General features: G+C 45.4%; 1 protein-coding gene across 4 annotated transcripts in view; it reads right to left on the bottom strand.

The window, feature by feature from the left end:
* LOC138567460 (voltage-dependent T-type calcium channel subunit alpha-1H-like) overlaps positions 1-27,261 on the bottom strand; it is a 1,148,189-nt gene that overhangs the window by 989,869 nt on the left and 131,059 nt on the right. For all 4 annotated transcript variants that reach the window (XM_069645666.1, XM_069645668.1, XM_069645670.1 and 1 more), the window contains exon 4: positions 16,095-16,254. In XM_069645666.1, the coding sequence (XP_069501767.1) occupies positions 16,095-16,254 (160 nt within the window). The remainder of the gene's footprint in view (positions 1-16,094; positions 16,255-27,261) is intronic.

Genomic DNA, 27,261 nt, shown 5'->3' with positions numbered 1-27,261 from the left:
GCCAAAGGAAAAACCGCACTTTAAAATCACCTTTTGTTTCCCCGAATGCCAGCTCAAAATGCCTATTTTCAAACATTGCAACACATCCAAAAATCTCACTGAACACCAGCGGACATCTGGCAGAATGAAGTATGTGTGCATACTAAATCTGGGAAGTTGAAGAGCCCCATAACAATGTTCATAACAAGACTGGCTGAGCTCTGCAGGTCTGCAGCAGCCTAACTGAAACTGGATTTAAAACTACCAAAAATCGAAAATGTTTAAATTAACTGAGTGACCTACTTTTGAGTGTCACATAGTTTGTCACTGTTGAAATGTCATAGTTTTGAACTTAGAATAAGCATTCTAGCTGCATATGTAAAAATTGTCTTGACAAACTGGGGAACAAAAAGTGACATTTTATCTGAAACCTGGCTTAATGAAACTGAATTCTGCCTGACATCTACCCCCACAGGAGTTAAAACCTGCTCAGCCACTCTTCCCCTTGCCAAAAGGAGTTGTCACCTCTCTGATTAGATTAGGGGTGGAGCAGCTACAGGGAGTTGAACAAAGGCCTGTCCTGGGCCCAAGCAGATGGTTTATTAGGGTGGCCGTAAAATAGCTTCCTCTTGGCAGAAGCTGGGAGGGGCAGGGTCTCTGAGCTTGGCAGAAACTGGATAAACTGGTTTCTACACCATGTGACCTGAAAAGACACACCCCTGTTGGCCAGAATATGATTCTAAGAAAGATGTATAACTCATGGTGCGGACTTGTCAAAATTATTTAAATGATACCATAATTCTTGTGATTTTTCTGTGCACATTTTAAGACGTGTTGGGAATTTGTGTGATGTTCTGGGGCAAAACCCCGCTATTTATGGATACTACAGACTCTGTGTTTAAGCTAGAGACATGGGAATTTACTGGAGTATGTATGGACAGGCCGTGTATATGTGTATAATTTTTAATGAAGAACCAAGGTTGCATAACCCACTAAAATCGAAAATGTTGCCGTTTCTGAATGCAAGCCCTCAGGAAGAGCAGATTTGGGACAGAGACTACCTCATGTGATAGGTAATATGTACATGCAATGACAAACCACTATGTATTTGAGAAATGTGTATTTTGATCAAATATAGATTTGTGGGCAAACTGACCAGGGGAGGATCCTCTGACCCATAAAACCTACAGCATCACTCTGACTCACAGTTCCTTCACCAATCATGGGAGAGGGGAGAATTGGGCCAATGACAAGTTGAAAGAGGGGCTGGCTAGTGATGCTGCACACACCCCCACTTTCAAAAGACATAAAAAGAGCCACTGGAAGCTAGAGAGGACATTCAATTCCATTTGCTGCGGAGCATGCTGATCGACGACTTCACATCCAGAGATCCAGACTTCAAATCCATCAATCTCCAGAACCTGTAGCAGTACCTAGAAAGCTGAGCAGTATCCAGAATCCAGAGAGGCTGACCCAGACCGCTGTTCGCAGAACCAGAGAGCTGACCCAGATCACTGTGAAGTGCCGAGACCAGAACCGGAGTCCAGTCCAAAACCTGACCAGATCCGTGGGGAGGCCTAATTCAAAAATATATTGTGAGTACCTAGCAGAACTGTGCAGAACCAATCTCTTAGTTAAAATAATATAATTCAATCTATTTTAATCTAACCAGAACTGCCTCCTGTCACCTGTCATTTGCAAAGCTGTCACCTGTCATTTTCTAGCTGCAAGCTGTAACCTGTCGCTTTGAACTTTTAAAATTTAAAATCCAAAAAACTACCTTTATTTAATCGTCCGTATCTCTGGAACCGTGTGGGCTAGGAACTTTAACTTTCCTCTGAAAGCTTAGAATCTCAGCTTTTCAACAAGCTTAGAACCGACTTGCTACTCCTCATACTTTTGCCGTAATCGTGATTCACGCATTCGCGAATTTTGCCGCGATTCTCGATTTGGTTAAAAATCCAGCCACGTGTGAAAACAGCAGCTTCCTTGCTTTCCTTTGCCAAAAATGTGTTTAACCTGCTAGTTACTCCTAGATCCTTGCTAGAGTGAGCCTGAACTCATCCCAAGTATATTTCACTCACCCTGAACCTCCTAAAGGGAATTAAAGCCATTTTCAGCATATTCCTCACTTTATTGCCAGCACATATCAAAGCACTTTTGCCTGTATTTCAAACTCATACCTGTAGTCTAAGCTTGCTGGGGTGAACTGAATTACATTTGATTGCATTTCTGAGAACTGTGTGCTTTCCTTCCATTTCCTTGCATTGCATAAAGGGGGGAAGTGGATTGCCAGAGGAAAGTGATTACATTGTTTTGTTGAAATCATATTGAGTATTTTCTGTATTGCATTTTCATTCCACCTTGCATCCATTTGAAACCATAAAAGTATTGTTGCTATCTTATCCATCCTATAACCACTCATCATTGATTATAAAGAAGTGTGCTAGTGCCAGACTATCCATTATTGATTACTGCTCAGATTAAGTGTGATATTCAATTATTAATTTATTATAAGTGTGATATATATATATATTGTTTAAATTCTCAAATAAACCTTTTAACTTGCAAAACAGAACTACTTCTTGGCTCAGTGGGGTCAGGGGGATTCCAAGAGAGGGGTGTTATATAGGGGTAGTCATCCAGAACTCATGAACTGGACATAAAGATATATCAATAAGGGTTTCCATTCAGTATCCCAGACTAGGCATCGACTTGGCTGTAGTGCTGGATTGAATCCTCTTACATGGTCTCGCGGAGATCCCAAGTAACATCTACAAAATGGGCAAGGTTGCTTGATGAAATGGAATTGAATCAGAACCGAAAAGCTGGTGTGGCACCTTCCACATCAAGTCATCAATCTCAGAAAAAATCCTCAAAGTTACACAGAATAAAGAAGCTTTTAGCTCGTTGCGCATCAGAGAATACCACTAATTTAAGAGGCTACTGGATACAGCCAAGAGTGAGACACAAAAACTGGAACCCGTCGAAAAATGGACTCTGGGAAACATCTTAGTGCAGTTTTTATCTGGGAAACCTTTGCACGTCAAGCTTAAGCTTGTTAAGGCAATGAGCGACACAATCAGGGGGGTCTTCAAATAGCTACCAAGAAAAATGTGCAAATATGGCAACATGCCTCCCATCAGGCCTACCAGGAACAAATGCTCAATCAGGCTCCAAGGGATGACATATGGTGGCATCCCTGGCCCCCAGGATGTACTATAAGACTCGGCAAGCTCATCAGGAGTAAACAAACATAAATATATAAAGCCAGATTCACCAGTCTGTTACATAAATTCAGAATACCACAGTCAGAACCTGGGGACTACCTCACCCCTCGTGCACAAATTATTAGGACGAACAGAAGCAAATAGGGTGGGCAGACTAGAGCATAGGTTTCTCTATAACCCAAATGAGGTATAAGAAAAATAAAACACATATAAAAATGGCTGTAGCTTACATATCAACACTGCTTAATGAAATTGCAAAGAACCTAGGAAATGGAAATGAAATACAGATTATTTAATGAGAACTGGCAGGACAACCCCCTCACGCCACCCTACAACAACAAAAAAAACAGTGGTTAAAATGGAGCCCAGGCAGTAACTGATGGCATTGTGGGCAATTTAATGCAGGGCCAGCTCACATTGGCAGTGGGCGGGAGAAACCGTAGAAAGAGTGGAAACTGAGCCCAGGGATGACTCGCTCAAAAAACAAGAGATCCCAGAGTGATCTATCGAACCGACAGACTTTAAATTAGCCCAAAAAAAACGTTGTTTCAATAAAGACCTGGGGGGTTAAAAGCAAATGGCGGAAGGGCACAGTAAGGGCAAGCATCCTTCCTTGCCGACACACACTTGCAGAAATGTGTGAGTTAGCTGCATTTGTGGAAAGAACCTCTGACTGGATTAAGGATAACGAATAAACCTTTAATCTCATATAGGAGCCTGCTCTGGAAGTCTATGCAGAATGGGTAAACTCAGGGACGTCATTTAGGGGTGGCCAGAGGTCGCAAGGGAGACCTCAGAGGTCACAGTTATGGTCTCCCTTGCGACCTCTATAAAAAATATAAAAACTTTTCTTTTTCTTTTTTTTTAATGCATGCTCCTGGGCTGTGGCCAGCACCATGTCACTCTTTACTTCTGGCGTGGTTGGCGTTCTTGTTCAGGCCCCTTAAAAAAGAAAAAGAAAAAGAAGAACAGGAGTGCAACAAGTCTAACACTTTCAGCACTGACCCTAAATCAGAAAGATTAGGAATTCCAAATAATTTGTCTTTTTGGAATTCTATACAATAATTGCTAGACTCCTTAAAGGTTTATTTCAGGCACACTTCAGGGGGTGAGTCACTGATTTAGTCTGTTCTTAAACGCCTCAACTCAGCCTTTCACCCTTCTGAGGTCGATAAATGAGTACCGACACAGGTTGGGTGATGTTGGGTGTCTATTTTTTCTATATAAAGCGCTTAAGCATAAGTGCTATATGATAACACATCATTATCATTTGGTCATGGACGTCTGCTTACATTCACAGTAATTTGGTAATATGGGCCTATACACAACGATCTTAACGATACATATGGCGATCCATTCTTGCATGAAATGTGCATCACATTATAGTGATATTGTGACCATATTTGTCGTATTGTAGAATGCTATGTGATGCCACTTCCTGTTTTGTCAACGGGTGAAAGGTTGTGTTCCATCGCTTGCCGCGATATCACTTCGCGGTGGAGTCAAATGACATCACTTCCTGTGATGTTATCAGGGGGTCAAGGTTTTTGTGATGTCACTTCGGCTACCCCTGACATTTTGGTGAAATAACGTCCCTGGGTAAACTTGGAACAAGGGCAGACGTGTGCGAGTGTCTCATTACTACTAATGTTGTTTAAAGGCCGTGTGCCTGTGAACTATATTGTAACTATACTGTATGATTAAGTAATGCACCCAGATACCTAAGGGTTGGGCGTGCTATATATATAAACATATGAAATACATAAATAAATGTTTACTTGATTACTTGTTAAATTGTCGCTACCAATGTCTTGCTGTATGCCCTTTGCAGCCCAATGTTGCTGCAGAATAATAATAATAATAATAATAATAATAATAATGATAATAATAATAATAATAATAGTACATCTTTGTGTATTTTACGTTTTGGAATATCGACAATTCGTATTGGTTTTTGAAAATATGTCCAGCTGAACCTGCTCTGGTTTTGTCCGACTAACCATGCTTGTACAATTGTGTCCAGTTGAAAGCGAATGCATGGGTATTTTATCTCGGGATTGGCAGCACAACCAGAGTTTGCAGACTCTGGAGTCCTCAGGAAAAGACTTTGAACTTTTCACCAGACAGATGAAGCAGGCGCACGTGTTGCAGTCAATCCTGCCAGGTGCTGTGCATAGTAAGCTTCACTTCACAGGGTTAGGTAGGAGATGGCACAGCTGGCGCTGGCCAATGATAACATGTGTTAGTTAGTAAAGATCTTGACCCCTCACCCTCTGTTGGAAGGTCCACTTGTTTGCAGTTGCTGTTTTAATAAAGGGCAAATTCGTTTTCCTTTGGTCTGAAACATGAATGACTTTAGTAAGAGTCAACAGCTATGGCCCCCATGGTTAGATCAGGGTGTGTTACACAGTCTGATAAAAAATAAAATAGAAAATGTGCTGCAATCTAACATCAACACTCAGGTCTGACTATCTACCGTGATTTCTAATCTAGGGAAAGCCGGCCATGTTTATGCTCTCAGTGTGTACAAACGTTACCAGTTCCAACTCCTGTTGGGTAATACTAAAAACTGAAAATTGTATTAAAAAAACAATTAATAAGTTCAATACATTACAATCAACACCTTCAATGTGATCCCAATACATGAATACAGTTCCTAAAAACAGGAAGGATTGATCGGGCGTCTCATGATTGTCGAGTTCATGTATTGCAATCTGCCTGTTCAACAAGGCACGCATGACCACGCATGAAAAGGGCACTGCCTCTGTTCCCATTCGGCTTTTTCTGGGGTGAGCTTTGAAGTGTATGAATGTTCGGAAAAATGTGACTTTCAGCATCATTTGCTGCCAGTATGACCCCTGGGGTCATTTTAAAAAAATATAGATATAATTCTAGTTGTTGTAAGCACATCTATACAACTGCAGTTCACGGTCGTGTTAATGGCACACCCAATAAATAAATAAATAAATACATCAAACAAGTATTTGATTTTAGCAGCTTTTAGTTATGTTTTTGCTTTGTGCCAGTGTGCCCTCATATTTCTCTATCACTCTGCCCAATTAGGGAACACTATTGAACAGAAACTGCTTAATGTTTCAATAAACTGACTCATTTGCCATTTTCCGCAATGATTATTACAACATAGTTGTTCTTACAGTCCTGCTAATTTCCAGGATACATAGTTTAAAATGAGGCCTTGTTTGCACCCAGATGGCATAATAAGGGGGCTGTAGGCTGTGCTTCTCAATACAACACACTTAAAACAGGGACACTTAATTAATAAGAGGGCAATATCTGTAAAAGGCTGACAGGGGTGGGGAAAACTCAGCCTTTTATCACCTTTGAACAAATGGGTAACATTGCAGCGGCAACTATAATCTGGCATGGTTTTATGGCAGAGTTCATGCCTCTAAAAGCTTGGTAGGCATTGGGAGGAGCCAGTCTAAAGTCAGGTGCGCCTAAACCGGCTTTTAAACAGTTAAGCTCGTAGAAAATAATATCCATTCAGTTGGGCTAGAAGCACAACTTTAATAAAAGTTGCCACAGATCATTCATTTAGGGGTGCTGCTCTCCAAAAAGGCTAAAGAATCACTTTCACTTTGTTCCCGGTGAGTGGGCTTCATTACGAGTTTGGAGGTAGCCATGCCATGTTTAGCGGCACGGCTACCCCCAAACTCGGGTCCGGGTCCCGCAAAAGGGGACTTACTGGGCCATTCCGACCTTGGAGGGCCCGGTAATTCCCTTTCGCGGGACCCGGAACGTCCCCATTCCCATTTGAGCACCCATAGGGCTCAATGGGAATAGGGAGAATGCTAACAACGGGCCCGTTAATGACGGGCCCATTGTTAACATCCTGGACTGCTAGCGGGTCCCGCTCTGCACGTCTGGTCTGGCCAGGTGTTCAGAGCGGGACCCGCTGCAGAACTCGTAATGTGGCGGCCCGGAATGAACGGTGCCTGTCCCTTACCGGCACCGTTCATTCCGTGGCCGACCACAGTTGGAATGAGGCCCAATGTCTTTTGGTGCATGGGCTCAGTGGGGTATTGTGCTGGCTGCAGTGATTCAGGTGAAATCTGGAGATTATAATTGGCTATTTATAACGCGCTTAATACCGAAGAGGTTTCTAAGCGCAGACCTGGGATTCAAATCAATGCTGCTCTACGTCACCTTGCTTCCAAGACCAGCGTGTTGCCACTGAGCTATACTACCCACGTGTAACTCTTCTGCATGCACTTAGCCCACTGAGCTATTCTAAGGATGCATTAGCTTACAAAGCTCAAAGTAAAGCTTCTCAGAATGTTTTTGAATCTGCTTTTAACACGTATAAAATAGTCATAAATACATTTATCAGTGTCGTCTCTTAATCTGGAAATATAGGCACGTTGGTTAATGCACATCTTGTAGCCACCTTGAAAGTCACGTTGCCCAATTCCGTGAGACTCAACTCGGATTTCCATTGTTGCAAGTTTAAAACATGTGTGGTATATAATTTAGCAAAATACATATTCTGCCTTACATCAACTTACTTTTATAATACAGGTGTTTAAAAAAGATTACAGAAAGAAAACTGTTAAAAACAAAAAACAAAAAAAACAACTACAAGCACTTTGGGCCCGAGTCATAGAATATTTGCCCGGTTCAAAGTGAATTTGCAGCACTGAAAAGTGACTTTGCACTTCCGACACAAACCCTGCTTCATAGCACCGTGCAATGTGTATTTTTGTAGCGCAAAGTCCGGGCAAAGTCATTTTGAAGCTCGTAATCGGCGCTCCCATAAGGAAGGGGGCCGGACCCGACCTGACCCCCTTCATTACGGGAGCGCAAGACTTATAATGAAGCCCATAGCCCCTTCTCTGCGTCTGAGCAGGAATGGTTCCACACAGGCGCCTGGAAACATCTCTTGTATTGAACTTCAAGTGGACGTCATAACTGGAACATTGCAATATCAGAGGTGATACTGGCTTCCGATTGGATGCCCTTCCCGCGTAACATCAGAGGTCATACTGGCTTCCGATTGGATGTCCTTCCCGCGCAACATCAGAGGTGATACTGGCCTCCGATTGGATGCCCTTCCCGCGTAACATCAGAGGTCATACTGGTTTCCGATTGGATGCCCTTCCCGCGTAACATCAGAGGTCATACTGGCTTCTGATTGGATGCCCTTCCCGCGTAACATCAGAGGTGATACTGGCTTCTGATTGGATGCCCTTCCCGCGTAACATCAGAGGTCATACTGGCTTCTGATTGGATGCCCTTCCCGCGCAACATCAGAGGTCATACTGGCTTCTGATTGGATGCCCTTGCCGCGCAACATCAGAGGTGATACTGGCTTCCGATTGGATGCCCTTCATGCGTAACATCAGAGGTGATACTGGCTTCCGATTGGATGCACTTCCCGCATATTACCGAGGAGTGCCAAATATACGAAATAAAAAATAACCTTTCATCCTAATCACGTAGTAAGACTCTTTCGATGAAATGACAATCCTCAATAATGTGAAAGTGTTAAAAAAGAAAAGGTTGCGCTGGAAAAAAAACGCAATAATAAAGCGTCAATGCTGCTGTGCTGCTCATATTGAACTTGTCTTTCGCGCAGGTTCAAAGCCTTTCCCGAGTCAATCAGAGTCACTCTGCTGCAGCTGCGTTTCCGCGGATGCTTATTGTACGGCTCATTTCAGAGTCAGCGGCATAATGTGAAAAAGGGGCAGCGGTGGTACAGGGAGGTTGAGAAAGCAAAGAAAGGGATATGTTGAAAAGAGTGGGGGTTAGGAGATGGCACACAAGAAATGAGGGGAGGAGAAGAGGAGAAGAGAAGAGGAGAGGAGAGGAGAGGAGAGGAGAGGAGAGGAGAGGAGAGAAGAGGAGAGGAGAGGAGAGGAGAGAAGAGAAGAGGATTCAGTGGAGGGGTAGACAAGAGAGGAACAGAGCAATGAGGAAAGAGCAGGAGAGAAGAGATGAGGGGGAGAGAATCAGAGAGGATAACAGAGGAAGTAGAGGTGAGCAAAGGAGAGAGAGGAGAGCAATGGGGGAGGAAGAGAAAGAGAGTATTGAAAGGGAAAGGGTTATGTGAGGAGGTGAACGGGTGTAAGAGGATAGGGGGAAATAGAGGGGTTGAATAAAAGAGGGATGGATGAAGATGGGAGTAGAGATGGGAGATAACACGAATTGGAAAGCATAGTAGAAAGGAGTGATGAGGAGGGGGGCAGGAGAAAGTAAAGTAGAGATCTGGAGAGGTTTGGAGATTCATTTATGAAGTAGAAATGAAAGTTTAAAGAATAGTGGAAGCAAAACCAAGAAGAAGGGAAGGAAGCTATGGGTTGAGGAAAGATCGACAGAGACGTGAGTCAGAGACAGAGAGTAGGTGCCGGGGTTCGGTTGAGAGCCAGAAATAGACGGGAAATGGGACAAGGCATAGAAATCAAGAGAAAAAAAGGAAAAGGTGGAGGTAAAGCGGGGGTGAATGGTGAAGTAAGAGGTAGAAGAAAGTAAAGAAAGAGAGATCAAGAAGAATTATAAGAATAGGTGCCCAGGAAGAGCCGCAAGGGGAGGTGGAGTCAGCATAGTATGGTTGGATGGAGTAAGCTAGGAATGACTGGAGGGGTGGATGTATGTAATTGGTTATTTGTTAAGCGCTCATACACAAGTGAAGTGCTTCAAAGCGCTTCAAAGTGCTTGGATGGATATAGGAATGGATGAATGGTTATTCACATCCAGTTTCTGACAGTAGCCATTAGCTGCAAGTACTGAAGAAAATAATTTTACTGAGCATTAGACAGAGGAGAGAAGAGGAAGAGACGAAAGGACATTAGAGACAAAGGAAAAGAAACCAGAAAAATATAGGGAGCAAAAGAGGGACAACGTGAAAATAGAAAAAAGAACATGATCTTGGAAGGGGACGATGCATACACCTGTTGTTGTGTCCTTTCCTCTTGTGCTGATAATACAGATAAGTGAAGGACACACTCCCTACGTAGTTATAACACACCATGACTAGTGTTGTATATGGAGGCTAGAGTATGAAACCGGAGCATGGACATTCTGCACCACGGTTTCTGCTCCATTTTTAGTCACGTGGGGCTGAGCTCCTATGAGTGCATTTTCTATCTTGTGAGATATAGGCCCATCGTTCACATGGGTGTATCTTTGTAGTTTGGCTTGATGGGCCTATGAGATGAAAGACGCAGGTCACGTCATGGCCACTTCACCTCCTGATTATTTCGCAAGGCTGCCTTGTGTCATTTCATTCCATAATGCTTCTACAGGCCACATCGAGTGAGATTCCGGTGCCGATGCCGGATCGAACCGATGTTGATGTTGCTATATCGTTGGGACAAAGGACTCCTGATGTTGCCTGGTAACAGGGAAAGAAGGCTCCACCTCCTGTTATTATTTTGCGTTGTTATGTCTTTGGACAGAGGCCTTTCACCATCTGCCCTGATGTTCAAGTACCAACCTCATTGGTGGTGGAGGCACCAGGCCCCGGGCCTCTATACACATCTGCCACCAGATTCCTGTGTTCCACATCCGCCTGAGACAGGTATAGGGCTTTAAGTGGGCAGGGGCTAGCCCAGGCTCAGATCGGGCAAGGTCCAAAAACTGCTCTTAAGCGGGGGCACTTTTGGAGCTCCGCAAACTGACATTAGCGACCTGATTCCACGGCCTGCTCCGGCCAATGAAAAGATCATGAGTGACATTATTGCCCTTCACTGTGGATGTCCCCATCCCACAGTGTTTAGAATGACATCTCCCACTTCATAAATATGGAGCAAGAGTAAGTGTAATATGCTGAAGCGACAATATAATACACAGAATACCTTGTTTGTATTTTCCAATATATCTGCCGGGCTTGCAATTAGATTAAGGGGATAACATTAGTGAGTACCGACACATCATAGATTATCTTTCAAAGGCACAAAGACATTTGAACCTGAATGGACTCATTTTGATTTGATCTCGTTTAAATATTTGTATATTTTTATTTCAGTCAATCTTTTGACTATTCTTTATTTTTCAAAATAGATTGCCCTCCCTTTTATGCCCAGGAGAAAAACCAGACCCTGTTGTTGGGCAGCTTCTTTAGTTACACAGGTCACACGCTTTGTATAGGTCCCTTACCTTCTTGATATCATAGGCTGTGCCAGACTCATCTCAGGCCCCACCCTCAAATATTGGTCCATGACTCGTTAGGGTGCCACTTCAGTTTCTTGTCCCACTTTTAGAACTGACAAGTACTGTCTCCACAAGGTCTCCTCCCTCAGAAGGCTGGTGGGTGCCAAATAGCCCACAAACCTACAGTGCGCCAGCCTGACACACCAGTCCTTCAGCAACTGGGGGAAAATGCCTGTCCCATAGAAGTAGTGGCTGGAGGTGATCCACATGGACAGTGAGGGAATGGGCAGCACAGGTTTCCCTTCAGCTAGGAACAAAGCTAGCAATCAAGATGGAAATGGAATGCCATAGAATAAATATTGGGACTTGGTGCATATGCTCCGCAGGGCTAGGGTGACAAGATTTTCAAGATGAAAAACCAGGGTGACCAACAACATATAAGAAGGACTACCCTATCACAGCACATCCCCCACCCTGCATCCCCCTCAACTCCCAAGCCCCCTTACACACCATACCCCCTCCATCCCACAGTATTTCCAGCACTGCTGCTGCTCCTATAAATTGTGCACTTTTGTCTGTGGATATAATAAATTAATAATAAAAAGAGATTTTGCTTTGATACATGTTACAAGCCTTGCTTTCATTCATCTACTAACTGGTTTCTGTAGCACAATCAGTTAATCCGTGCGCCTGGTACCTATAAGATTGGGGTTTCGAGCCCAGCCAGACGTGGCAAAATTCTGTGTGTACGTTAATGTATAGTTACTTTATAATTGTTGCCAACCCTCCCTCTCCAAAAAAAACAGGACTGGCACCCCCGGCCCCTTTCCCCGAAACCGGGACCAGATTTCTAAATGTACAAATAAATGTCGGGACAAGGGGGCAGAGGGCCCAATTCCAGGACTGTCCCGCAAAACCAGGACGTCTGGTCACCCTATGCAGGGATCTGATCATGGCTGCGTTGCCATCACTGAAGCCATTTGCAGGCATTAAGTCATAAAGAGATTTGGCAGGGAAGATGACCTTGTGATCCACAAGCTCAGTTTCCACAACAGGCTTTCGGGTGGTCAAGACTCTATTGACGGCTTCACAGCGAGAATCTACAAATGAGTGCTTACGTGTGTCTTTGGCATGGCCACTGACCCCACAATAAAGAGCAATTCTCATTGGGCAATTGCAGGGATCGCAAGATGTAGGACACAACGCCGTCGGCTAACAATGCTATGATGGATGATGCACTGAGCCAGGGCTTTAAGTGTGCCCAGGACAGGGGGATCTCCCAGCCCAGCTGATTTCCCCAAGGCTGCACTATCATAGTCAGTGAAAAGATGAGTCATAATACGTCTCTTGCCCAGTAGATGTCACTGTCACCTCTGTTTGGTAAAAGAGAGTAGACTGCTTGCTTCTGCAACAGTTGTCTTGCCTTTAGAATTAACACAGAAGAAATTTGGATTTCATTCAAAATAATTGAGTGATAGGAACCTGCATGGATCCCATTTGGATTGGATTTTCTTTGTTGTATTTAATATTTTTATTTTAGCCAGTGTTTGACTGGTAATTACATTATTTAACATACCTTTCTAAATAGATGTTTCTCCATTTGATGGCAGATATGACAACCCGTCCACCATGGACCTCATTTCACCAAAATGCCAGGGGTAGCGGAAATGACATCACATGACACATGACCTTCCCCGATGACATCACAGGAAGTGATGTCATTTGACCCAACCCTGCAAGTGACATCACAGGACGTGGCATCATCTGCTTTCATATACAGCTCCGACTGACACTTTGCACAACACTTCTGCCATAAGAACGCAGCTACCTTTCATGAAAAAAAATCGAATTATAGCTACACGCATAACGACTATCCCCTCTAGACTACATCTCCCCACCCACCCACATGCCAACTAGACATGGGTGGCTAGCAGGGACTTGGCCACCCCTTCATATCATTGTGTTGGCTATAATGCACACACGCATACTAGCAGCTCCTAGAATTTCCCACACCTTGGACTTCGGTTCCCCCAGAGGGCGTTCAAACTATAGCGCGTTGTGACCATACCAATGGCGAAAGGTGCTATACAAATGATGGATTACATTACATTACATTGCATCGTCCCATGTGCAACTATCCGTCCCTATAACTGGACAGGGTTTTGTAGGGAACCACATTTGATGAAATTCTAGGCTGCACCCAACCCGTGAGGGCCCACAGAGCTACTCAAATGCTGAGGAGCAAGGTCGGGCTGCACAGTGATGCAGTAAGCACTGACAGGTTTTGAGTTCACACATCTTTTCAAAAGGATGAGAGCTCTCTATGGAGATGCTGTAGTGAGGGCCAGGATGGTAATGGACCATTTATATCTCCTATTATATCTCCATGGCAGACAATTGGCCCTGCACTTTCTAAGGGACCACGGCAAGGGATATTCCCACATTTGAGTGGAGACACAACACCATCCAAATGAGGAAACTCCCACATCTGAATGCTGATTTCAGTATTGCAGAAAGGGAGTTTGATCTACTTCTGTAACAGCAAAGGGCAGCCTGTGCAGGCCAAACTGCACTGTGTGCCAATTGCAAAGACGCTGCAACTCTACCAATGTGAGCCCAGAAGGGTTCTGACTCTTCACAGAATGGATAATAGCAACCAACCACGTGATTCTCCTGATACAATGAGGGGCCAAAACCTGTAGGGACTGGATGTCTGACCAACTCATCTAGTTTCCCATGTGCCACTCGATGGAACCTCTGCGCGGCCCTCAGGATGATCTTCTGCCTCATCAGCACATCATGCAATGCTCCTCCTACGCCGGGAAGATGCCATCAGACGCTGTGTGGTTTTGCTCTGCTGGCCAGTTCATTGTTGGAAGCTCACATGATGTGCATGCGCTTCCAAGCTCGTGCGGCAGTGCACGCTGGGAGGGCAAGGAACCTGACATGAGAGGAAAGCATTATCCTCCCTTTCCACCTATCTTACTTCTCTTTATCTATTATGGCCCACATCGTCCACCGGCCTAATCTACTTACTTCCTTAATCTCAGTGTCCATAGAAAGATGGTTTCTAGACATCGCACCTTGGTGAGGAAAAAGGGAAGGAGATATTTATGGGACATGCTTTGTGCCAGATTAAGGGAGTCCCCATTGACAAGGACGCATTATTTTTCTACGTTCATCGGAACGCTCATCCTATCAGATCTCATCCTGTTTTGTATGTTGTCTGTGAACTGGAGAATGGCCACTCTGTCACTTTCTTTCCATCCCACCTGCCGCGCCATCGCGGAATGCTGCTCTCAAACAGTGGATGCTTCTATCCCCAGGCTTCATCCGTCCAGCCATGTGCTCGGGAAACGACTGCATTTCTCCTGTACCAGAAATCAATGCCAATTCCAAATAAAGCATGTGGCCCCCTGGCCCTACACATTGCACTTGCCAACATTTCCTACTACAAACCCCTGAATGCATCTTAAGACCACCGTGGGGGTCTCTCTAACTCCTCTTTGAGAAGAGGGGAGGTGGTTGTTGGCATGGGGGAAAGAACAGTTTTATGATAGTGATGGGAACATCCTTCTTTTAGTAACAAGGCATGGGAATAGAGCAGTAGCCCACTCACCCGTCGGTACGATCCAGTGGCTCCACTTGATACCAGGTGATGCATCGAGGGTGGCTGGAAGGAGGCACCAACTACTGGCAATGCCACCTTGTAAACAACCTCAAAGACCCAACTGGCATCTGCACACGTGTCTGGCCCACAGCCATTATGCTGCGACTTGGCTTTCGCATCTGCTAACCGACAGGTCTTGCTTACAAGTGTGGGGTGGTCCCCTTTTCCACTGCAGCCCCCAAGCGTAGAAGGCATGGCTGGAAGATTTGTGGCGACCCTTAGACCAATCAAATACGCCCCTGCATCCCCAATGACAAGAAGTGGGGGCTAAGGGGGCATTTCAGAAGCGAAAGATCAGGGGGAGGTGAAACGAGGGAAACTAGATGAAGAGAGGGTAGGAGGAGTGGAGGAGGGATGGAATTACTGTCAGGAGGAGCTGGAGAAAAACAAGGGCTGCAAAGGAAGGTCCAGGGAAGGGAAGGTCTGCCAGTTTTAAAACATTTTTTTTTGTATTCCCAGGGTTAGCAAGGGAGACAGCAGGGGCAGCAAGGGAGATATCAGGGGTCGCAGCTGTGGCCCCTAGCAACCCCAACATTACGTCACTGCTACCCACATCTGGTAGCCTTCTCCTTTCGTTATTTAGTTGAATTGGCCGAACATCTGCTTTACAGAGCTCCCAAGTTTCCCATTGCCATGGGTGAGAATTCCACGCAGTCCTGATCTTAATTTCAATTCTGGGACTTGTAGATCTCATAAATTACAAATGAAAACGAAAGAAAACTACAAGTCCCAGAAACCAAAGGGAAACAAGAACAAGAAGGGATGTCCTTCTTGCACATGGCCCAGGAAAATTGAGAGCTCCTGTGATTCATACACCGCTCCAGACGCTTCTTGGAATTTGGACTTTGCTCTGAAACATTATTTTGTTTCTCGTAAGTGACCCTCCCAGATTCCTTATGCCCCATTAAGCATAGGAAAGACAAACCACTCACTAAGGACTGCTGCGAAATACAGAATGCAGAGCAGTAAAGGGATAGAAGGCCATCAGCACAATACAACCCCGCCTAAATAAAGTAACACGTACCAGAAAGGTGCAGGTGAAGCCATGTAGCTGCCATCCTAACCTCCAAGTATATTTCAATACTTTTCATGCAAAGTGTACTTACATCGCAAAGTTGTGGTCGAGGAAACACCTGTTGCGCAGAAGGCCCGCCCACAGCTGCACGCCAACAATGCCGAAGATGAAAAAGACAAAGAAACAAAGGAGGAGGACGTTGCCTAACATAGGCAGGGTGTCTAAGAGCAGAGTCACCAGTATTCTCATACCTGCGGGGAGAAGGGGAGAGAGGGGACAGGTTATGATCACAGAAGCCTCCAAGAAACAGTATCAATGCAGAGGGGCAAGCCGCAGCCATTGCCCACTAATGCAATTGCTTGAGCCCTTGCTATTGTAACCTGATGGCAAATGCTTGAGCACCAGCCATTGCCCATTGATGGCAACTGCCTGAGCCCCAGTCATTGCCCATTGATGGCAACTGCCTGAGCCCCAGCCATTGCCCGCTCATGGCAACCATTTGAGTCCCAGCCATTTCCCTCTGATGGCAATCACATGAGCACCAGCCATTGCCCACTGATGGCAACCACGTGAATCCCAGACTTTGCACACTGATGGCACCCACTTGAGCTCCAGCCATCTCTCACTGTTGGCAACTCCTTCATCCCCACCTATTACCCACTGAGGGCAACCACTTGAGCCCCAGCAATTGCCCTCTGATCATGGGCAGAATTTTAGGGTGGGGCGGGGGTGTTTGCCCCCCCCAACTTTCATGGCACACCATTTTGTCCCCATTCATTTGGCTGGGGCACCTTTTTGTCAGATGTCATGTCCCCCCCAACTTTTTCAGCAAAGTTACTCCACTGCCACTGATGGAAACCACTTGAGCCCCAGCCATTTCCCACTAATGGCAACTGTTTGAACCCCAGCCATTGCCCACTGATGGCAACCGCTTGAGTGTGGGCTGCTCAGGGGGTATTTTTATACCGAGTGAAAACGTCAGGCATTTCTATGCAACATAGTTATTTAAGGCAGACTTACAAGGGGCATTTGCCAACTCCAAAGCAAATTGCAAAATGTCTAAAAGGTGCATATATGTTTAGCAAGTGATACTTGATGTTGCACATCTCTGAACTCACATTTAAATAAACACAATAACATTTGGTGGCGCGTCATGTTGGAATGGCTACACACCCAGGAATAACATCAAGATGCAGAGCCACCGCGCATCCCTACAGTCCCACAATCGGGGCTGTGGCGTTCTCAGCCCTCCACATGTTTTCGGCTACAGCTCCCAAGATCCCTCACCATTGGATGTGTTGGCTGGGACTGATGGGAGTTGAATTCCAAAACAGCTGTAGGGCTAAAGTTTGCAGACCCCTGGTAAAGTGTTAAAAGTGCTGTGCCTAGAGTCCCAAGCTACCACTCTCTGATGATGGCCAAGGATGTGGAAACATGTGTGGGGCACATGGAGGACACGTGGTCTAGCAGTTTGTGATGAGCTGCCAAGCCGGATTGGCATATTTTTGTGGAAGCGGAAGTTGCCCAGTGTTATTGCCAGTGCTTTTGATTAATTCAGCTCTGGTCCATCTTATAATTGTTTACCCTTCAGTGATTTCCCACCCTGCCATTCAAACTGAACCCCCTGTTCTGCACATCACAATGAAACCGACTCACGTAAAAGAGGGGGTATAATTGTGTCCCGTGGGCAGAAATCACTTGGGTGGCCCCTTTACAGACCACCTTTTGGATTTAGATATATTGCTTAGTGACAGGTGCCAGGTATTTCCAGCAGAACTCCTTTCCAGACTCTGTTCTGTAGGCTATTGCCCATGCAACAGGGTCTCCAAACACGCTGCAGCTTTCTGTACCATACCAGAGATAAGGTGAATTATCTATTCACAAAACAGTATTTATTTATTTATTTTTATTTATTACATTTGTTACTCGCCCAGTCCCGAGGGTATCACAGCGAAATTGCAGGTGAGTTATCGCATTTTTTATGCAGTGTTACGGTTACAATCATATAACGCATATTTTATAATAAGTTACAAATAAAGTCAAGTTTCTTACACTAAATTACAATCGGTCAAAGTAGCAAGTCACAATTTGTTTGAAGACTAGTTGCAGATCTAAAGGTGACCCCTGGAGATGCATGTTGGCCATGGGAGCTACATTTAGTGTTTTGGTTCAAAGAAAGGAGATAAACCAGAAGCGTTCTAGTACTGAGGTGGAGTAGGACTAGTTGAGGTTAATATTTGTTGAATAGACAAGTTTTCAGCGCTTTTTTGAATCTTAGTAGGGTGTCCTCGTTTTTTATGCTAAGGGGTAGTGCGTAACAGTGTGATGGGGCTAGGACTTTGAAGCTACTACCTCCCTCTCTAATGTATTTGTTTTGAGGAACTTCGAAAAGGGCCAGTTTATTAGATCTCAGTGTCCTACAGGAGATTTTTCTCTTGATGGTGTTGTTGAGGTAGCTAGGCGCTTTGTTGGAGATGCAATTATAGACGATGCTGAGTGTTTTGAAAATGATTCTTGCTTCAATTGGCAGCCAGTGGTTTTCTCTTCTGATGCTGGATATGTGTTCAGATTTCCTTATACCCAGTGCCGCTCTAAGGGCTTTGTTCTGTAATAATTGGAGTTTATTTAAGTTGGTTTTGGAGGTTCCTAGAAAGAGGATGTTACAATAGTCCAATTTCGTTAAGATCAGCGCTCTGGCCAAAATAATGCAATTTGTAGGGGTAAGAAACTGGCGGCTGAGTGCAATACGTTTTGCTGTGTAGGCTGTGGACGAGGAGAGGGCTGCTATTTGTTTGTGCATAGTAAGGTTGGCATCTATAAATACACCAAGAGTTTTGACTTGTTTGAGTACTGGGATCAGTGTGCCGTCAATGTTGATGTGAGAGTAGTAGGAATGGAGGGTGCTTATTCTTTTTTGGGAGCCCACGATGAGGACCTCCGTTTTCTCATCGTTAAGGCAGAGACTGTTTAGGGCCATCCAATTTTGAATTATAGAGTATACTTTATTGATGGTATAGGTGTCTTGGGTATAATCACCTGCAATGGGGATGAGGCTCTGGGTGTCATCTGCAAAGTTGGTGTAGATGACACCCATATCGTCAAGGGCCGAGAATAGGAGTTTAGTGTATGCATTGTAGAGGGTGGGAGAGAGGCAGGATCCCTGGGGGACTCCTATGGGTACTACTATATGGTCCGCTGCATAGTTTCCGATGGCAACTCTGGATGCGAGGTCCGTTAAAAAGGATTTGATTCACTGAGTGGCGTTGCTGGGAAAATGAAAATAAAATGTAGAATGTCGCATAGTTTGTCGTGGTCTACCAGGTCGAATGCTGCTGATAAGTCGAGTAACAGTAGTGTGGCAAATTTTCCTGAGTCTCTGATAGAGTCCAGTTGGATTTTAAACTCCAAGAGGGCTGTCTGCGTACTGTGGTTGGGCCTAAAGCCAGATTGTCTAGCTCCAAGTAAGTTATTTTGTTCGAGGTGGGTTTGTATTTGGTTGTAGGCTATTTTGTCAATAATTTTAAGTAAGAAGGGGACAGTCGTTATGGGCCGGTAGTTCGTAGGCACTAATGGATCTAAAGTGGGCTTTTTTAGTAGAGGGGTGACCCATGCCACTTTAATGCTAACTGGGATCTGATTGGTGTAGAAAGAGGCATTCACAAAATTGGTTATTATAGGTGTGAGGGTGGGGGAACATAATTTAATTAGGTGCGCTGGAAAGTTGTCTCCTTTGCAATTTGGAGCTTTAAGTTTGGATATAGTATTAAGTAATACATTATGGGAGACTGGTGTGAAGTTGAAGAGAGGGGTGGTATCTTCTATGTTCATGGTGATTTGGTTGGACGTGGAGTGCTTGTCAGATAGGAGATTTCTTTTGGAGATGATTTTATTTTGCAATAACTTGATTTTTGATGCCAGGGCATCTTGGATGGTGGTACACCATTCTTTGCTTGGTTGGACTGGGTTGATTATGGGGATCGGATTCTCCAACTCCTTGAGTATGGTGAATAGTTCTTTGCTGTCAGAGGATGCATTGCTGATTCTGGTATTGAAGGCATCTGGTTTATGGGCAATGATGGCTGATTTGTAGATTTTGTTTGCAGAGTTGAATGCTTCCATGGCTTCTAAGGTATGGGTTTTATTTAGCCGGTGTTCGAGCGATCTTTTAATCCATCTAAGATAGACTAAATCCTCATTAAACCAAAAAGAGGATTTTTTGTCCTTGCGTTTGGTTTTATTAACACAAGGTGCTAAGGTATCAATTGTGCTGGTGAGACAATTATGATAGATGTCCGCCAGGGCACATGGGTTTTTAGCATTGATCTTTTTATTATTGAGGGAGATGGCTAATAAAGGGTTGAGGTTTTCTGCTGTAAGTTTGCGGATGTTTCTTGTTACGTAAGATTCCTCAACGACAGTTTTAGGTAAGTCTGGTTTGTTGCACAAAATAGAGAAATGTGTACTGTGATGGTCTGACCAGGGTACCGAGTTAATGGAGTCTATGGTTACTATTGTATTGAGTGGTAGTATCCAATCTAATATTCTCCCTTTTGTGTGGGTAGGGGTGTTCACGAGTTGTGTGAATGCCATGTCATTGAGTGCACTGTGTAGTGCTTCTGCTTTGTGGTCTTGAGTATCATTAATTCCTAGATTCAAGTCCCCTAGGACTAGACATTTTGTATTTGGTTTAATAAGTGGCGTTGGCAATAGTGGTATGTCTAATTCTGGCTGAGATTTAGCATTAGGTGCTCTATAGATAGTTGTTATGTTAATAGTAGTCTTATGGTTCGTAGCTAGTTTAGCTAGCAGGACTTCGTAGCCGTCTGGGTTCTCAATAGGGCAGGTTCTTATTTTGAGATGGGTTTTAGCAATAATAGCTACTCCCCCACCTACTGATTTCCCTCTGTCCGTCCTAAGGATGTTGCAATCTGGAGGAATGGCAATAGAGAGTGAAGGTCCGGAAGCTTGGTGGAGCCAGGTTTCGGTCACTATAAGTAAGTCACATTCACAAATCAGTCTGGCCCCGCCAATACGGGCTGTCCAGCAGTGAAATGCAATGCAATTCTCTCCGAACAAGAGTGAGATCAGCAACAATAGGCACGTGTTTCGGCCTTGTTGTGCTTCATCAGTGAAGTGCGTGTGTGTGCGGCGGTGTCTAGGTCAGCGGTTTCTTGCTTTAAGGCTCCACGTCTGCACTACCCTTCCTAATGTGGCCCACTGCTGTGACCATACAGAACTGACCAATAACCCATCAGTGGCGGAGCAAGGTTTTGATGCCATGGGGGGGTGAAGTGCTGCTCAGGAGGGTGCTGCCGCCGCGTCGGTCGGGTCAGAGAGGGGTCGGAGTTGGACCGAGAGTTACTACCATTTCCTTCATTTACTGAATTTTAAGGCTGACTTGTTAATTGACCAAAAACTGCAAAAAGCCAGCGTGGGCCCATTTTTGGGTGAAAGTGGGGCACTTATTTGTGCGCCAGTTTGCTAAGTTACTTCACCATACTGCCTGCAGCTAGTAATTTTGACTAGCATTACTGAATATTCTTTAAAATGCACCATTTGCATCACATTTTTGCAAACACCTCCCCCCTTGGCCTTGGGTACAACACAGTCTTTCATAAAATGAATGCATTGCCATTTCCCACCCAGGGAGACGGACAGCCACAGATTGCATCGGTTTAGTGCAGTGCATTGAACTGGATGGAACCCAGACCTATTTGTTTTCTTTGCATTCTGGTACATTTTGTTTTGTTCTGCAAAGTGCAATTGCAGTTTACGAGTATCAGAATACAGGACACGCTCCCTGCGAGCCAGAACACTATATAAGTTTGTTTATGAGCAGGTGCTCTAAACATATCAACTCAACTCTAGGTAGATCCATATGGGGATGCAGAGAGCCCGGTTCACACTGGTGCTCTTGCGGGACTCAGAGATTGTGTCAGCAAACAACAGACTGAGCACAGCACTGACAGGGAAATGTTACGTCAAGTTCCTGTAATTTTCAAATGGTTAAGGCTAGCTGCCTGTATGCCAAAAATCTTTAAAACCAAAAAGGAGTCAGTTGCGCCATGATAGCCCCCCATAACAGTTTTGTGGCTCCATGAAGAATTCAATGCCAAAAAAGCCAACCTGTTTCTCAACATGAAAACTTTAATTACATGTCGCCGTGTTTGGCATGTGTGTACAAGGCAGCGCCTTTGTCGAATTATTTTTGCAATCAAGGGCACTTCTGTTTCATGGTCTCAGAGAGCCCATGCTGAACAATTATAGACCCATAAATGACTCCTGTGAAACTTGCAGGGTTCTAACACAACACCGCCACAATAAGAAAATATGCCATAGCCACTGTGCGCTGCATGGCTAGTATGAAGTGAAACTAGCACTGGCTAGCAGCACATGCACATCACACATCATCATCACACACCTGTAGTGTTAAGCAAGAAGCACACAATAATCAGCAGCACACCACAGACAGCCACCAGCAGTCACAACACAGAGTACTTACGTTCTAGTAAGTAGTTGACTCTGAGTCTCTCCGGCGTCACTCACTACACTCACTCCAACAGACGCTGAGACAGCCTCGCTCTTCTCGATGGGACCTAGCAGTGGGCTGGCAGGCCAGACAGCTGGCAGTGGGTTGTGCAGATGTGTGGCTGATGGGGCTGCGGGCTGGCCGGCCTGGCTCAAGTCAAGACACACTCAAGTCGAGTAGTCGTGTATGAGTTTGACTCCGACTCCACTGGCGGCCACCTGCCAGTGCCACCACGGATGGTCCCAGACAACCTAGGAAGGGGGGTGGCAGTGCAGGCCAGCAGTCAATCAGTAGACTGACTGTAGGAGGCTCCGACTGAGTGTGTGTGCGGCGTGCCGGTGCAGCGCTCTCGTCCAATGGCACGTGCAGCACTGTTGAATTTGCTGCCTGCTGGGAAGGATATTTGCTACATTTGTAACAAATGCCTGTGCCTGGCAACTGACTAATAGTTATGCGCATCGCAGCAGGGGCTCCAGATAGTCTGGAGGCTCTGGCCTGCAGGCAGGCCTGGGTCGTGCCTGCCCTGTGGATGGGGGGAAATGGAACCTGGTAATTGTAGTCAGTGGCAGCGTGTTATATTGCATTATTAATTTCATGCACATGAGAGCATAAGGCAAATAAGGCTGCAGGCATCAGCACCTGCACCCCAGCCACCACCCTCCCAGCCAGCGGCACTGGGCCCAGCACCCTAACATCACTCTCTCACCCCCTGGCGCCTGTATGATAATGATATATATCCATTTCCTCGCCCTGTTTTGCAAACAGACGGGTCCCGCCGGATCATGATCATCCTCCCAGACTCTGGCTCGCAGTTGCAGGATTTACAGGGGGGTGGGGTGGTGGATAATTGTGGGGGAAGCATTAGGGAACTGTAACTTAAAGTAACTGACATTTTGTCTCTCTGTCCCGGGACTTCAATCACCACCAGCCTGAGTGAGCATTCCCCGTGACAGCACTGCCCCTGCGCCCCGCCACGCTGCCGATGTGCGCTCACTGCGCTGTGCCCGACGACCTGACCCGAATCTGTGTGTGTGTGCGTGGTGCGTGCGCAGCGTGGCCGGCACATTGAATTATTGAATTTAATGGCTGCATTGCATGAATAGAAATGATGTGGCCTGCACATCAGGCTGCAGCCCAGTGGGAGCCAAAGGGGGGCACACCGGGCACCAGGGTGAAGACAGGGGGGGGGCGACCCCTTTGCCTGCCATGAATCCGCCACTGTGGCCCATACAATGACACGTGCCACGCTTATCTTCGTACTGCCCTACGAATTCCTACCCTCCCTCCCCTTTCTACATTTACCATCTTTGAAGGGATAATGCAAGCCAAACGGAAAGCGGCAGACCCCCTCCCCCAACCCCCCCCCCCCGCTTTGTAATGCTATCCCTCCATTATATGTGGCTTTCACTCCTCTTTTTGGGGGTATCGTGGGTTTCCTGCCGCTGTCGCCGCATCCCGTTTCATTTCAATTTCAAATTAGATGATTTCCTCGCCACACCTGTTCCTTTCATGCTCTGTGTTTGCTAAAAGTGCTGCGTCTTGTGTTGTACCGCGAAACACATGCTATTTAATCAAACAGCATACGCCTGTCTCCCCTCACTTGCCAGCTGCGTGGCCTCGTCTGTAGGGCTGCGTCAATAATGGGCGCATTTTGCAGGGGGGTGGGGTTTACTTAGTCAAATCAAAAAATGAGTGTTGTTGCCTTTCTGAACCCACGCAAAAAAAATCCCCAGAGGAAGGTCGAGAAGCCTCTAGAACATTTCCTCACAGCCAAGAGAAGAGAGACACAGATATATATATATATATATATATATATATATATATATATATATATATACCCACCGAGAGCCTCTTGCCAGGGCTATGAAAGTGGTCTCGTTTGTGTTTACAGCCTACGTCATTTTTTGTTGTTATTTGGGTGAGAACCCTAGGGTGGACGTAAGTGGCTAGACTCCTACTATTTTTAGACTGGTGTTTTCTTTCAGTTAGGCCAGCCAATGGAAGAGGGCACAGGCGTTGCTAGGGAGGTAGCTGGGGGGGGCTATAGCCCCAGGTCTTTTGGTTACAGCCCCGGATAGAAGCTCAGGGGTTACAACCAAAAAGGCTAGCTAGCCCCCAGTCCCGATAGTCCCAAAATTAGCGTAGCCCCAGATCTTTTCCATGCCTAGCAACACCCCTGAGGGTGTGGTGTCCCACCTACATTTGAGCTAGCAGAGTTTAGCAACCCCATCAGGGTCTCATGCTGGGCTGCTGCAGTTACTTGCCCTGTCAGTGTCGCGAGCCGTGCCGTATTATCTATTAGGATAAGTAGGCACCGGCCTATGGGCCCCACTCCTTTTAGGGCCCCTCAACAACATATCAAAATAAAGTGGTGCAGAAAATGTGCCTTGGGGGCCCCTGACATTTTGACTGCATAGGCGCCTCCCCAGGGTTTAAGCCGGCACTGGTCCTGAGCCGCATTTATCACCTGGGCATCTGAATATAAAAGCCACGCCCAGCTACGCAATATTCATCGGAATTCAAGGCGATATAATCTACTTCCATGATGACTCATGATGGCACTAAAAACACATTTGTTCAGTTGAAATGTACGCTATCATTTTAAAATGGGAAGTGCACAAAATGGTGGCATACAAGGAATGCATACTGCATGTATGCCGCCATTTAAAGCTCACTTGCAAGCAGTGACAAATCGGAGGAGGGTAATGGAGGGGACATAGGGTCTTCGACACACCTCCCTCCTCTGTTTCCTCAGGGTGTTTTCGTTCCACGCCTGCTTGACATTTTCATTCACATGTGAACTGAATGGATTCATATCCAATCCTCCTTGTTTTAACATCTGCTGAAGACCAGGCGGAATCCATAGGAATCCATTAATAAACGGCATCTGCAGAGCGTACTTTGCATGCATGGTTTACTTCTTCTCAAGAGGGCTGGGAGCAAAAGTGAGTTTGCCTCGCTTTACTCACGCTTTCTCCCCTCCACCTTGCGAACATTTAAAATTGCATGCAGGGGACCCAACAGCATGTAAGTCCTAACGCTGATGGCCTCATTCAATATAAAATGAGGCTGTTCGATTAAACGTCATCATGCATCGTAGCGTGCTGCTTCCCTGTGTGGGTGAAAGAATGACTACATGCTATCGAGAACGTCACCGGCTCTTTTAAGTCTTTGAAAGTAGCAGGAGAGCTTAGAGAGCTCAATTTATCCCTGGTTTGATTTAAGTTGCGCAGCACGTTGTCCTAACGTTTGAGCACACACTTTGAATTCTGGTACTTGTAGTATTACATTTATAAAGGGAAATTAACACTTGAGGTACAATGGAGGGATTAAAAATGACATGAGCAAAATACAGGACTTTTTTGTGTGAAGAAGAAAAGTAAATTATGAAGTTGTGACGTTCGAGGGAAATGTGGGCAAAACTTTGTCAACATCACACAGTTTATTGGACTACTACAGCATTCACTCTCAATGGAAGGCTGCTGTCTGGCAGAAGAGAAAACATGCAGGACTGATAATGAGACAAATGGACACAAAAGGGGGTGGAACACCTCCATTTAATAAAAGGAGCTGGCACTGCATTGCTCAACTTCAAAACCCATGACTTCCCTCCCTCTGGGTTTGTGCATGGCTTATGCTATCAAGCACCCCACTTATATTTTTTTGGGCTGTCTCTTTCCCTCCCCCCTAATATCTGTGGCTGTGAAAGTACGGCCACAAATGTGTTTCAAGCACTAAAATTGATTTTTCATTGTATGCCCCCAGGCCAGTGCCAACCTGTAATGTCAGAGGGAATGCTACAGCTATGCCGTGTTCTCTTTTATTGAAAACACAGGCGGGGCCACTGCAGGGAATTATGGCACCTAGTGAAAACTGCCATGGTGGCACCCCTTCCCTTGGAAGGGGGACAGTATTGTTGACTTCGGAGCCCTTCTGCTCGTGGTACCTCATGCAGCTGCCTTTTTATTTTTTATTCATTTTATTGTTCATTTATATCGTCTTAGTATAAGCAAGTGGTTTCAAACCTGTGTTGTGCCACGTTGTTTTGCTTCCAAGACAAACGCGTTGGCCCCTGAGCTATCCTTCCTCCCCAAGAGTTGTCTTACTGCAGTGCAAGCCGAGAACCAAGTGTCGTGTAAACAAGATGACAATTATACACATCTGCATACTTTGAAGCCCATAACATAACATGTGTATTTGTAAAGCAGGCGTTGCCCCCTAGAGGGGCTTTTTGGTGCTATTGACAGATACCAGATATTATATTGTTGCCCAACTTAATGGTACTAATTTTATGGACCTCAGAAGGATGAAGGGCTGAGTGGCACTGTTGTGATTCGAACCTGTGACCATGAGGTCAAACGCAGGCCCCTGTGGTGGATGCATTAGTCCACTGAGCCACAGACCTGGCTCAATCACCCACAGACCCATGTCTTGGTCTTTCTTTGTGAATTTATTTTTTGGAATTAGTCAAGTACATTGTAGTTACACTGAGAAATATACTGCAGAATATTGCAGATTACAAGCATACCAGTGACCATTCACGCAGGTAGAATGTCAGAGGTGTCTTGGCCTGCCATCTCCTCTGACCTCACCTGAACAAGCTCAACTTCCTGTATCCTGTGATCTATTTTAAACTCCACGCTTTCATCTGCCTGGTCTGTTATCCCTGGCCAACCTGGCCATGTCTTCATCGCCAGGGAGTTATTCCATGCAGCAGAGGTTGGATATA

The sequence above is a fragment of the Ambystoma mexicanum genome, chromosome 2p (assembly GCF_040938575.1).
Source record: "Ambystoma mexicanum isolate Mex_15411 chromosome 2p, UKY_AmexF1_1, whole genome shotgun sequence".
Classification (NCBI taxonomy): Eukaryota; Metazoa; Chordata; class Amphibia; order Caudata; family Ambystomatidae; genus Ambystoma; species Ambystoma mexicanum.
The sequence above is the reverse complement of the archived record's forward strand: the minus strand, read 5'-3'. Positions and strand labels throughout refer to the sequence as shown.